The sequence below is a fragment of the Cyprinus carpio genome, chromosome B12 (genome assembly GCF_018340385.1).
Source record: "Cyprinus carpio isolate SPL01 chromosome B12, ASM1834038v1, whole genome shotgun sequence".
NCBI lineage: Eukaryota > Metazoa > Chordata > Actinopteri > Cypriniformes > Cyprinidae > Cyprinus > Cyprinus carpio.
Genome location: NC_056608.1, coordinates 13,614,239 through 13,628,249, shown reverse-complemented (window position 1 = coordinate 13,628,249; position 14,011 = coordinate 13,614,239). Strand labels below are relative to the sequence as shown.

Sequence of the window (14,011 nt, the reverse complement as noted above, 5' to 3'; positions counted from 1 at the left end):
CACAAGCACACGGTGATGCAGTTCACACAGTGAGGATGCGGCATTAGTGAGTAAACACCCGTGTTCCTCTTGAAACAAAACTCACCTTCCCAGAAGCCCCTACACCCTGGCATGTGAAGGGAAAAATTAACCTCATCAGACGCAAGACTACACCAGCAAAAAGGGGAAAAGCAGAAAGATGCAGGTAGAGACAGGTTAAGAGAGGCTGCTTTAAGATGACAGTGGGAGCAGAAGGAGAAACATGAAACAGATGAAGGGTAAAAAATGCAAAATAATAGTAGATAGTACTTGAAAGACAGAACATATGAGCACACACAGGCAGACAGATGTTACAGAACAGATACACTTCAGTAATATCCCTGTCCAATGTCTCAAAATCATACAATACTATAAATCATCCAGAACTATAAAGTTAGGCTTTTTTGCACAACTAATGAAACTTAAACACTACTGAATCAGCTGAGTAATCTTTTGAAAGCTTACTGTTAATGTGATTTTTCTCACCTCAAAGTCCTCATCTGAAAGGTAGATCTCAAGACGTAGAGGATCAACTCCTTCTGGTAGTGGACGGGCTTGAAGATCAGCAAGTGGGTAAGTGGTCTTGCAGAGTCTAGTCAAGACGTCTTCAACCAGAATGATCTGATCACATACTTCCGCCTCCTATAAATCACAGAAAACAACAAAATCTTTAAACCATATTCTTATATCACTAACTTGGTATGTGGATGAAACTTTCTCTCTCACCTTCTCTGTGATCTCAGTGATGTCCTCTCTGTGTTCCCAGCTGGGAAACATGTTAGTGAAAGTAAGAGGCTCAAGTCCTGCATGGATCAGGTATGATTTTGGAGTTTTTTTCTCATTTTTTTCTATAAAAACGAAAGCAAAGCGATGTTAATGAAAATTTGATCAGGTAGTTAAGACAGCTCAAACATGCATTTTTGTTTGGGACTAAGACTTTAAGACTTTAAGTAGTTTAAACGGGGAGCTGCTAGAAAGTCAACATATCATGCTTTATTAATATAATTCTTGTTTCTTTCCTAATACCATTAAAGACTGGTGTGTCTTTTTAAGTCACCTTTGCTATATTGTAGTACTGTTTCCATTGAACACTTCCTGTCAGAGTCCCATCGTATGCGAGCTGATCCCGTGCTCTCACTGTCCTGAGGCCACCAGCCCTGCCATAGGTACACTTCATGGTGATTATCCACCAAAAACAGAGCTAAAAGACAATCAAACACAAGAAGAGACATTATGACACTGCCACAGACTAATCTCATGATTTTTAAATTACTGCGAAGAATCAAATTTCCTTAATACATTATGCATGTAATGAGTGTAGAAAAGCCTAATTAAAGTGGTAACTGACACCCACCCAAAATACCCAACAGTACAAGTTACATCAGACAGCACTCTTAACAGTGTTTAGTGAACATGAATATGTCAAGCACCTGGCTGAGTAGCTGTATACAAATCCTCCTGTAGGAAAGGCATCGAGTTGACCAAATTTGGTTCCCTAGACGGATACACAAACTCCACTGCCACAAACTCTCCTGAAGTGCTGCTTAACTGGAACAGCCGGGGAGTGAAGTTGAACTTTCCTGGATCTGAGAAACATGACAAAATAATAAACAATTTAAAAAAAAACAAAAAAAACATATACAAATAAAATAATGCTATATGTCCATTTAAAGCAAATCCAAACAATCTCAAAATAAATAACATCTCTTTAATGTAAACAGGCACATATTCAAGCGCAAAACAGGGTAACTGCAAGTTTAAAATAGTTTTGTTTTATTTAATATATACAGTATGTATGTATTAAACTTGGTTTATGTACTATTATATCAGTACATACGAATTAGAAGTTGATCATTGCTGGATTTTGCTAATAAAGTGTTTAAAGAAAGAAAATTAACAGACTGTGCTGATAAAAATAAAAAAAATCTATCTATTGAATGTGACCATGTTAGTTTCAATCTTCCTGTCATAGTGTGCCACAGAAAGAAGAAGCAAGAGTTTATATTGAACTAAATTTTGGATACAGTTTATTATGTAACCAATATACCAATAATATCCAGGAAAAAAATGTATGCCTAAGGCTAGACTTCTTAAAGTTTTAAGTTTGAGACTCTTATTCTGAAAAGCATATGCATCACTATTAACAGCTGCTCATTCAAAAAAAAATTTCAGGAGATGAAATACAATATCTACAACATGTTAAAAACAAACACTATAAAGTAAACATTGCTAATAGATTATAAGCAATGGCTTTGCATAAATGTGCAGTATTGACTGATTGTGAACTCCTCTAAAACTATGAGCCTGTAAAATGCACAACAGCACTGCATTTTTATTTTGATATGTGCAGCACTCATATTTAGTTTAATAATCACATTAGGCTGTATCACGATTCCTGCTTTCCTGTCTCCAAACGCAAGATCTCTTAAAATGATAATTAAAGGAACAGTGAATAGTTCCAACTTGAGGGTGAGCAAAAAAAAAGACAGAATTTTCAGTTTTGGTGAACAGTTTCTCAAAACTTTGTTGTACTATTTAATATATTTAAGACTTTTTATGTCCTTAAACTGATCATACTGAATTTAAGACTTCTTAAGGACCCACAGGAATGCTGTAAATCACCCGCACGTCAGCATGCAAATACACAGACACATGCTTCTCTGCTCACCCTGCAGCATGCAGTCATACGCCTTTCGATCTCTTCTTCCCAAAGCCTCCCAGAAGCCCTGTGGTTCAGCTCCCTCATCACACTCCTGGATGGACACTTTACTGCTGCTGTGCAGCCCCGCCTCCAAAGGACACCTGGAGACCAGACAGTCTACTTCAGCTATCTGCAACCTTTTTGACGTGAAGTGCCGTTTGTTTGTTTGCACGTGAGTTGACTTACTGCTCTTTAATTTTGTTGGCAGCGGTACGACCCACATCACGTGTGTGCATCTGTGCTTTGCAGCCATGCCACAAATACATGCTTGCTTTTGGGATGTTCAGGAGGATCATAGAGGTGCGAGACCGTAAGCTGCTGCAGTGGCACACAACCTCTAGCAGATGGCCCTCTATGGGTTTCTCTCCTCTCACACAGTATAAGCGCCAGTCATCTGTAAAAAAATAAGGGAAATCGAGTCAAGTCCATAAGTAGTAATCTGTTCAAAATATGATTTTCAAGATGTAAAATTATGTAAAATATAAACAGTGGTAAAACTAGCAAAAAGATTACTTTGTGCATTTTCTTCCTCCTCTTCTCTCTTTCCAGCATGAACAATCATTCCTCCATTGAAGCACTGCAAGAAACAAGGAGGCTCCTTTCCCTGCTGTACCTGGACCTGCATAACAAGCATCATGTTAAACAGACTTGATCTTACAAAATACTTTCATTTCAAATAAATGCTGTTATATTGAAAAACATGTCAAAAATATTAAAGGGATATTCCACCCCAAAATGAAAATTCATTAATCACTTACCCCCATGTCGTTCCAAACCCGGAAAAGCTTTGTTCGTCTTCGGAACACAATTTAAGATATTTTGGATGAAAACCAGGAGGCCTGTGACTGTCCCATAGACTGCCAAGTAAAATACACTGTCCAGAAAAGTATGAAAAGCATACGGCTGACACAGAAGAGCGTAAGCTGCCTGCGTTCAGCTCTGATTCTCCAAAATGGCGCTACGGTGATGTGGAGAGACACAGAGGAAACAAACTGTCGAATAAATTTGTTATTTTTGTTTTATTCGTGTACAAAAAGTATTCTCATTGCTTCATAACGTTACGGTTGAATCACTGATGGCAGATGAACTATTCTGACGATGCTTTTCATACTTTTCTGGATCTTGACAGTGTAATTTACTTGGCAGTCTATGGGACAGTCACAAGCCTCCCGGTTTTCATCCAAAATATCTTAAATTGTGTTCCAAAGACGAACTAAGCTTTTACGGGTTTGAAACAACATGAGGGTAAGCTAAAAATAACAAAATTCACAATTAACAAAATATACTTAACTTAAGCATCACAACTCTTTCCAGCATTGATAATAACAAATGTTTCTTCAGAATCAAGCTAAAATATCAAGCTTAAAATATACATATTTTTTAATATTTAAATACAAAACAGTTATTTTAAACTGAAACATATTTTACAATATTACCGTTTCACTGTATTTTTAATTCAAATAAATACAGCTTTGGTGAGCATAAGAGATTTCTTCTTCAAAAACAAACAAAAAATCTTACAGACCGCAAACCTTTAAACAGCAGTGGAGTAAAGGCTTAAGAACATCCTAAAAATGAGTTTTAAAGTATAAGATGATCTTTAGTGAATACCTGAGCACCCCTCTCCTCATCCAGCTCTACAGTCATCAGTGCTGAGGTTCCCTTTTCATTCACAGTGGAGTTGCGACCCTGCCAGAAGAAATAACAACATTTCTCCTTCCCTGGACCGATGATCCGTTCTGAATGCAGTCTTTTGCCAACTGTACAAAAAAGCAGAGAGTTTTGGATCATGGTCAAACAACATTTTCAGAAACACTATATCTTGTGGTTTCACTTAATTAAATAAATACAAATGAGAACATTTGAATATAGATGGACTGCATGATGGAAACACAGTGGGAATAACATCAGGCCATTTAAGTTTTCCATCTTAAATTTCTATTTTATTTCAATTGCTGAAATTTTTTATTTTTATATTTTAGTTGACAAAACAACATTACAATGCACGCCTCCAACATACAACTCACCTGCTGTACTGATCATGTACTTCCATTTTACCACATATGTGTCTCCTTCATGGAACTGACCGATGCTCTGTTTGGGCAGACGACTTGAACAAGCAAGAGAGAGCGTTTGTTTATGAACCCCATTAATCTAATAGCCTTAACAAACAAATGATCCATCCTACCTGTAGTCAAACTCTAGAATGTGCCAGACTTCAACAGATAACGTGCTGATCTCAAAGTTACGCCCCTCGTCACCTTCCACCAAACCATAACCTCGTCCAACATTGACCCCATCCAAAACGGTCTTGACTGGCGTCTGTACTGTCGTCAACATCAATGACGCATCGTATGGCCGACATTCCCCACCCCGATGCTCCTAAATAAATAAACCAACCAATTTTATTTGACATTTTGAAAATTTTAAATATATTCTGAAGTTTATGATTACAATTTAGTAACTTATTTTGGGCTAGTCTACCTTGTTTTCTACAACATTCGAGTCACCATTCTTCTTAGTGGATTTCTTGGAGTCAGTCCAGTCCAAAAACTTCTCTTTAAAAAGAATAGTCTCATTGTGCTGAGTTAACCTGCCGAACACAGCCCAGTCTGGTCGTCCCTGGCCTTTCCTATGAATAACAGATTCAGAAAAGACAACAATTGTTTTAATTTCATGAAGATTTTATACAAATCTGTATATAACGTCTCTATATAACTTCATAAGAATAGAACAAAACAAAACCATGAGATGTATTTTAGGAGATACGCATCAGGTCTCAGAAATTAAACTGGCAGTTTATGAACACTGAGATACTAAGCTACTGTTTTGACAGGGATAGTAAGTTTAGCAACATCAGCACAATTCTGATCTGAAAGGCCTGTGTGAATGAGCTTTAAAAGGTCTCAAGTGCCAGAACTTTGATTTATGATGGAACAGTATGCATCAGCACAGCCAAACATACTCCGCTCTGTTTTGTACCTGGGTATAAGTGCATTGCACTCTCCAGGGTCCAGAGGATTAATATCACAGTTGGTGTAGTCAAAGGTGCCATTCCACAAGTGCTTTGCCAGCTGAAACGCCACTTTTCTCTGTGCCAGCGTCACCTCCTTACCATGCCATACGTAGACCTCGCTACCAAAATCAAACACCAGCACCTAGATTTCAAACAGGAAAAAAAAGTTGGTTTAAACTTGAATTTCCCATACTTTAGTTCATATTATATAATATACAGTGTTTAGCAGAGATGTACAATATATTTACAATTGAACTGAATTTAATTTATTTTAATTTAATTGTCAGGTATTGGCCTGAGTAGGCTATTTAAAGATAATCGTACCAAATATGACCATACACCCTAAAACAAGCAACTTTTTTAACTTCAAGGATGCAAACTTGTAGACTGCTGCTTAAAATATGAATAAAATATATTGCTAGTTTAAAGTTTAAAAAAACAAATCTTATTTAATTTTATCAAACCATCCCTAATATTAAATATGTAGCATTTTCAAGTACTTCTTTAGGGTTAAGCATGGAGCAACGAGGAACTCGACCCCAGTAGTCATCTTCAGGAACAAGTTTATCCTCCATGAGCCTGTAGATACAGTTGGTTTCTACGACGGCACTCTCATAGAACTCATCTTCTTCTGGAGTGCCAGCGGCTGTAGGGTAGAGAGGGCCATATTAACAGGGACTGTGGTAAGTAAAGGACATTAAACTGCTCTAACATCAGAATGCCTTATTATGCTTGTGCACAAAAAAACAGATGTTCAGACACTCTTCCTTAAGCAGAGGGAATTACACATTAGTTTACCTTGATGACTGGCTTGGCCACCAAGAATCTTCCAAAATTCTTTGGCAGCATGAGTGTGAGTGTTGGCACCTTCCTCAATGGTCTGCACATACGAGGCCCTGCATCCCAGGTCACGCTTGGTCTGAATGAACGTAGCTAACTCTGCAGCCTGCATGATTGAATATAATATAATATAATATAATATAATATAATATAATAAGACCAGATTTCAAGCACTTTAAGACATTTAAGGACATAAGGAAAAATACACTATTTTATTTAACAAGCCTGTAGTCAGCTAATCAGTGATTAAAAATAGTATTTTTGTCAATTACAGGTAATTTACCATAAAAATATGATGCTAATTACCTTATTTATGGCTGCTTATTTATGGCTGTTATAGCGCCACCTAAAACTTTGCATACTTGTTTAGAAACATCTGTCGCACGTGCTTTCTAAAAGTTTTCATTTAGAAATTATAGGCTTTTGGACATGCCCCTTTTCTAAACGAACCCATTATAGCAACCCAAGGGTAAAGTTAAATTTTTTTTTTTATAATAATTGATTTAGAGAGTTCAGAAAATCGTGCTGCAGTGCTTATATCACGGTTGAGTGAAAAAACTAGGACTAGTTAACCTTGGCTAATAGATGTTCAAAATTTATCGGCCAATAGTGGCCATGTTTTTTTGATAGACACTTGTGGCCCTTTGGACAAAAGACATGACATACCAATTTTCAAATCGATCGGACTAACGGGGGTGTAGTTATAGATGGTTTTATGTTTGTATTTTTTTCACTGATTGTCAGTGTACTACGGCTCTGTGTAGTTAATGCCCCTCAATCTGAAAGCAGGTGATTGAGATTTACTACTAATCATGACGAGATGCACATGACAATCGGATTCGATTAATTGCACAGCCATAAGCTAAGGATTCCAACGATATAAGACACTTGAGGCTGCAACTAAGTTTAGGAGTTGAGTGATTTCTGATCACTGAAGCATCACCATCAGGCCATTTTAACAATTACAATAGGATTTCAGTGCTATGCGCTTGAACCCCTAAAAAAACTTTTCCATTAGTTTAAGACAATAACCATTTCATCACTGGTGAGATGTAGGTCAAACTCAGAGTTCAGACCTGCAGTCTGGATTGAACAATAATAGAAAGTTGTAAGAGAGACACAGGAGCTTTTACAATTCACCCCCTGCTTCCTGTACAACAATATGACATTTCCTTTGTGGTTAATTCTGTTTACTTCCTGCACGTGGGGGACTCACCAACATATGAATAGTACTGAAAACACCACAGCTGAGTACAGGATATGACAGATTTAAAGGCAACAACATCTTGAGAACCAAAAGAACATTTGAGTCACTAATACTGACATCTTGCACTAAACAGTGTTATTTTAGTATTATTTATACTAATAGTGTTTATTAAAATTCTGAATTAGCTTTCCATTTTAATTGTTTTTTCATTTTATTAGGTTTTGTCCAACTAAAATTTAGACAAAAACTGAAATGTTACCTTGACAACTAACTGAAATAAAACAAGTTAGAGAGATTCAATTTAATACATTTATTTATATATTTTATTTTATTTTAAGCTTTAATTTCATTAGTTTTAATTAACAATAACAACACTGCTAACAGCTGGATAGTAAACAATGCTAAAGCTTGTTAGTGTGATGTGTATTTGTTGGTACCTATCATATAAAAAAAAAAAAAAAAAAAAATATCCAATCCAGATGAAGCAATAATGAAAAAAAAACTCACTTTGGCCTTCTCAATAACATTTGCAAATTCTCCAATCCAGATGAAGCAATAATGAGGTGTGATCAAAAGAAAGCAGTCACCACTGTTCAAGGAGGAAGCTCTGGGCTCAACCAGTCTGGTCTGGACATGCCTTCGACCTGATTAAAATGCACAGAGAAATTGGGACACTATCAATGTGAGTCACATGCTGAACCCCATGATGTCAGGCGCAAACACACCAAGTGATTTGCTTTGACTGTACTGCTTAATCTTGGTTGAATTTTAAACTCAAGACACCTAATGTTATGATATAATACATTACAATGAAATGTTATAGTTTACTTTTATAAAATGTGCACTGAAAACAGTAAAAATCAGCATAAACTTCCCTTTAAACAGAACATTACTACAGTTGGCCATAATATGTTGTTGTTGTTGTTGAACTGCCAATCTGGTTTCTTTCTCTCTGTTTTTATTAAGGATAGAATGCTGTTTTGGGAACATGCACATAGGTTTAGATTGAGAGGTATGCCTTATGAGGAATTGGTATCCAAAGGACAGCTGTCCCCATAACAAAAGCAGCAGGCCTCACGCAAGATGTCTTCTCCCTCCTACATTTAAGTAAACAGCACCCTTCATGGCTGTCTCACTGCCAAATAAGTGCTGTCTCTACAGAAACACATAGATACAGCATACCCTATATGGCTAGCTGCTAATCAGAGACCATTAATCTTTACATGAAACATTGTTGTGAATAAAGCTGTGCCCAAACAAGGTCAGAATGGATGATGTTGATCAGCAGAGCCATCTGTAAAAGGAGCCCTCCACCCTGTCACTGAGCTGAAATTTTGAAAACAGCTGTGTCATTGTCACTCACCTTTGACTTGAATGAGCATGAGATTTTTATAGGGCATGGCACTGTTGTTGGAACTCTGCTCAGATGCATTCACACTTCGCAGACTCACACTGCCGAAGTTTTCCTTACTGGCCAATCCAGCAAGAGCAACCTCAGAGAAACCGCTGTTCTTATTCACTAAGAAAGAGAGGAAAAGAACAGACAGCAAGAGCATGAAGAGCTTGAGAGTACCTCAAAACAGTGTTTCAATGTACTGCGCTACACTATCCTCACTCTTTCATTTGGAACGGTTTGTGTTAGTTTGGTGGCAAGAGATCCAAAAAATGATTCACTGAATAAATCCTTGTGCAGATTTTTTTATTATTATTATTATTGTAGAAAAAGATGTCTAGTTAAAAAAAATGAAATTCCAACACTATAACTCATTTTATACAACACTTCTTTCTGGTCCTCGTATCTTATTGGCTGGTTATAGTGTCGATATTAGAGTCCAACAGAACTCCAATAGCCATTTCACCGTTTGTATCACTCCGCTTGCCAAGCCGAAGTCGCTGAATTTCTCTATAGTCAAATCTAAAAATAATACAGTTTCGTGTCACAGAGTTTAGTTTTAAGAGCATTTTAGACAAGAATGTACTTGTTTGGACTTCAAATATGCCGTTTGTTAATAAAGATAACGTCTATTTGAAAATTTGCTTTGACGTTTTGGAGATGTAAGCTCCAGGTTATTCTGCAGTCATTCAGAGCTCATAAACCCGCGGAGAGAGCGCCTCACCTCGGCTAGATCTTCTGGAATTTACCGCTGGCTCTGGTGTCTCTATAGTGATTAAACATGAGATATTTTTCGTTTTGGGCAAATCTAATGGGCAGTCTTTGGTCTCATTAAGCTATTATTTGTTCCAGAGCAAATAGTTTTGGGAAAATCTCATCATGTTTATGTAACTTCAATGCTGTATGTCATAGTGCTGCCTTTGTACTTTTGACCGAATTGCCTAGCAAATTTTATGATGGTTGTTTTTTTTTATGAAATATAATTATTCAATAAATAATATTTTAAATAAATAATAGTAGTATTTAGTATTAGGAAACGGTGTGTCTGTTCGTTATGGTGATTTTAGTAAATTAAGAATAATCATAAAAAACAATTCAAATGAAAAATAAAAATTTTTTTTTTTTATATATATATTTTTTTATTAAGCAGATTTTTAAATAACAAAGCAAATGAAATATATAAAATTTCAAAAATCATCAAGAGAATGTTTTTACGAGTCAGCAGTAAAGATTTTTCAACTGAAAAATATTAAAGTGCTGTTTTGAGCAAGGAAGTTATTTATTCTTTCAAAAAGCTTGTATGCAGCCAACAAATGCACCAAACTGTGCTGTCATCAGAAATCACCCTTAACAGATAAAAGGATAATACAAGCCTATATGCACCCATATCTCACATCTACAAGTGTGATATTGCTAATATAAATGTGCATATTTAAAAGAAATGGGTTCATAAACTGAGTAGTCCAATTCTACACCCTTCTTCAATCACTCACTCTTTTCTTGTTTCATCCTCTTGCTCTCCAGAAGGCCGATATTCAGTCTCTGTTCTGTGTACTCATGTCTGATGTCCTCCCGAACAGCCAGCATTTTCAGGGGGTTTTTGGATGACTGAACGTTTCTGGTTGGCCGTACTGCACGCTTGTGCTGCTAAAAAAAAAAAAAAAAAAAAAAAAAAAAAGAAAAAAAAAAAAAAATTTTGTCAAACTGTAAATAAACAAATTAATATTCTAAAACAAAAATATGGCTCTTTGTACAGAAATGACTTCAACATCCACAATTGCTACACAATATTTCTTTTGGCTTTACCTGGGCAACTGCTCTCCAAAAATGGCATCAAAATCGTCATTGATTTCCACCCCGCTAGTGATCTTGGCCATATCCTCTGTGTGTCTATAAAACTTATTGAAGATCTCATCATCCACAGTCATGACCTCTTTAACGGACTTCTCCTTCAATCCAATCCTCTCCAATTCAAGAAACTAAAAAAAGAAAAAAAACATTAAGAATAAACTCAATAAAGTTGATATAGGAGAAAATGTAACATCTTTAAAGTTTGTTACATATTTTCTTATCACACTCACCTTTACTGTTGAGCCGACCAAGGAATGACTCCAACTTTTCCAGCTTCTTGTCTGACTCCAGCTTCATGTCCTGTCTTACTTCTATCTCTGCAAGAAAATACAGCAGTGATATAACTATATGTATGCATATATGACATATAAAAAATATATGACAGACATTGAAGAAAGAGAACAGAAAATACAATTGGAAAAAAGGGTAGAGGGACCAGGAAATGAGCTTCTCACCTTCATGTGGCTTTGAGATGGTATGGGAGGCATTCTTGTTTTTAGAGGACAGAGGGGACAGCACTGGATTTGTGAGAACAGAGGGAGCTGCCAGACCTGGTTTGGAGAAAACACACTGTTACAAAAGAAAACTATATGCATCAAAACTATATGTCCACCTAGTACAAAAATACATTAAAAAGTCTTATTTTGTGTCACTGCTGTGAAGCAATATGTGCATTTTTCACTGACCCTTTTTAACCATACGTCCAGCCACTGTAAACTGAGTGGAGTCATTGGATGCTCTGTAACCTTTGACCTTCCAGGCATCCTCTTGTGCGGTGATGAGCTGTTTGCGTTCCTGAATAGACATCTCGGTTCGCTCAATCTGCTGACTCTCTTCTACCTCATTTCCCATCCTCTGAGATGACAAATGAGAAAAAAATATAAGCATTTACATAAATGTCATGGTGAACCATATTCTCACACTTTAATTTAAATATATTTTTAATTGTTTTGAGCTTTAATCTAAAAGTGATGCTTTGCTGAGAAACTTTGTTTACAAAAGTAGTGAGAGAATCAAGACATCTCATAAAAGATTTAGCCAAGAGAAAAAAATCTAATTAAATTGTGAAAAGAACTTTTTTCAGTATACACACTAAGCCACCATTTTCCTAACCTGAAAACAAACCAAACTGAAAGCATCTAAAATATACAAAATATTCATATGTAGTCAAACTATCTAGTTATTTACTCCAAAAAAGACACCAAATACACCACCACAAAAACACTTAACATACATACGTTTACATACATTACAACAAGTCTTATTGTTGTGTTATGGAGGAATAGTGGATGTGTGTTTGGGGGTGAGAGGCACCTTCCGTCTCCAGGGGTGACGCTCATCCACCTGCACGGGCAGGGGGGTAGCTTCACACGGAGGGGAGAGCAGGAAGACAGATGGGAGGAATGAGGGATGAGAAAAGAATGGAAAGAAAGGATAAAAGGTGAGAGGATGCATGCTAGACTAAAGAGGCTCCTATGAATAGACATAGGAGGGTGATTCTTCACTGCACTGCTGACCTGCTACACCTTGTTTAGTTTTACAGTCAAACAGAATTATATAGGCATGCATGTATCCAGTTGGCCAAGATAATGAAGATGGTAGGAAGATTTATACAAGCCTAAAGGTTTAAGCATTAAGTGAATATATAAAATGTATATATATAAAAAACAACAACACAAAGTTATTTAAAGCTCAAGAGTTTAAGAGGTACTTAGTAGAAGACAAGAGTATGTCAAGAAGACAAGAACTGAGAGTGCTCATCAAATTAATACAAGAAACACAAAGGAGGTAATTTCTTAGACTTCAAGAAATACTTTTACATAATGTTGTGCATTGTTACACTGTACAGAATATAAAATATTCAGTAAAATAGTTAGAATTGTTTACTTGTAAGAAAAAAGTATGTGTACTCTTATAAACTATAAACAAGTTAAAGGATGTTCCCTGAAGCCAGATGTTGTTTATTTAATAATTATATTTCTTCTTTTTGTTTTGTTACCATTTATGTACATTACTTTGTTACATGCAAGTATAACACAGGTAAAATATACAGGCAATGAACTGCCATCCCTGAAACACTGTCCCTGTATTTTGTAAGGTGGACTTCTGGTCTGACATGTTTTTTTAACCATAAATTTAAAAGGATTTAGTATGGGGCAGAAAGCAAAAATGGAAAGAAAAAAAAAATATGAGTGGTCAAAAGAGGGCAGCTGTCAGTATCAGAGGGTGGAATGAGGAGGATAGTTTACATTGGATGTTTTTGCTCACCTTGGGGAGGATTGCTATTTGATCCAGTGATTCAGAGGCACACGAAAATGAGGAGGAAAAGACAGGATCCTACAGACAGGACAGAGAGGGAGAGCCAAAAGACAAAAGATGGAGAGACACATGAAAAAACAGGAGGGAATGAAGAGGAAGTCCAAGGACAGGCAGCAGGCAGGTGACACTGGTCTAGTCTTAGACAAAATGTGAACTCTAAATAACCACATGACTCTAGACAGGACAAAGTAACTTGCTACAATTCTATAGTTAAATCTAAAATACAACACACAATCACCATCCTTGTACAACCACCCTGAATCTAATGATGCTTAAATCGTTTTTCAAACTATGCTGTCAATCAAGCATTTTCAAGAGAAACCCTAATGGAAAGTACTGGAATCAAATGAAATAAGATACAGTACTGTAAATAAATCACAAATTCACAGGCTCATCAGGCTGTCATTAATTGATACTGTCACTGTGTGTAAAATTTATGACTAAAGCTAACTGAAAGCCTGTAGCCTTTCTATAAGAGTGGTTGAACAAGGCAATTAATACCACACCATAACCATGAAGTCACCATTGGATAAAATGACAAAGCCATCACAATGGCTGTTAAAATATAATAGAAAGTAAACTTTAACTTTGCAGAACTCATACCGTCAGCATGGTAGCAATGTGAGAGGAACAAACGAATAAAATCACCACCACAAGCACCTGGGT

General features: G+C 36.4%; 1 protein-coding gene across 1 annotated transcript in view; it reads right to left on the bottom strand.

The window, feature by feature from the left end:
- LOC109096621 (supervillin-like) overlaps positions 1-14,011 on the bottom strand; it is a 43,364-nt gene that overhangs the window by 1,980 nt on the left and 27,373 nt on the right. Inside the window, 23 exon segments of the mRNA XM_042734849.1 lie at positions 86-106; positions 505-660; positions 745-866; positions 1,076-1,219; positions 1,449-1,604; positions 2,687-2,820; positions 2,906-3,113; positions 3,233-3,338; positions 4,331-4,479; positions 4,747-4,829; positions 4,908-5,101; positions 5,204-5,351; positions 5,702-5,877; positions 6,236-6,381; positions 6,534-6,681; positions 8,290-8,426; positions 9,146-9,301; positions 10,669-10,819; positions 10,960-11,137; positions 11,253-11,343; positions 11,482-11,577; positions 11,713-11,881; positions 13,295-13,363. Of these exon segments, the coding sequence (XP_042590783.1) occupies positions 86-106; positions 505-660; positions 745-866; positions 1,076-1,219; positions 1,449-1,604; positions 2,687-2,820; positions 2,906-3,113; positions 3,233-3,338; positions 4,331-4,479; positions 4,747-4,829; positions 4,908-5,101; positions 5,204-5,351; positions 5,702-5,877; positions 6,236-6,381; positions 6,534-6,681; positions 8,290-8,426; positions 9,146-9,301; positions 10,669-10,819; positions 10,960-11,137; positions 11,253-11,343; positions 11,482-11,577; positions 11,713-11,881; positions 13,295-13,363 (3,138 nt within the window).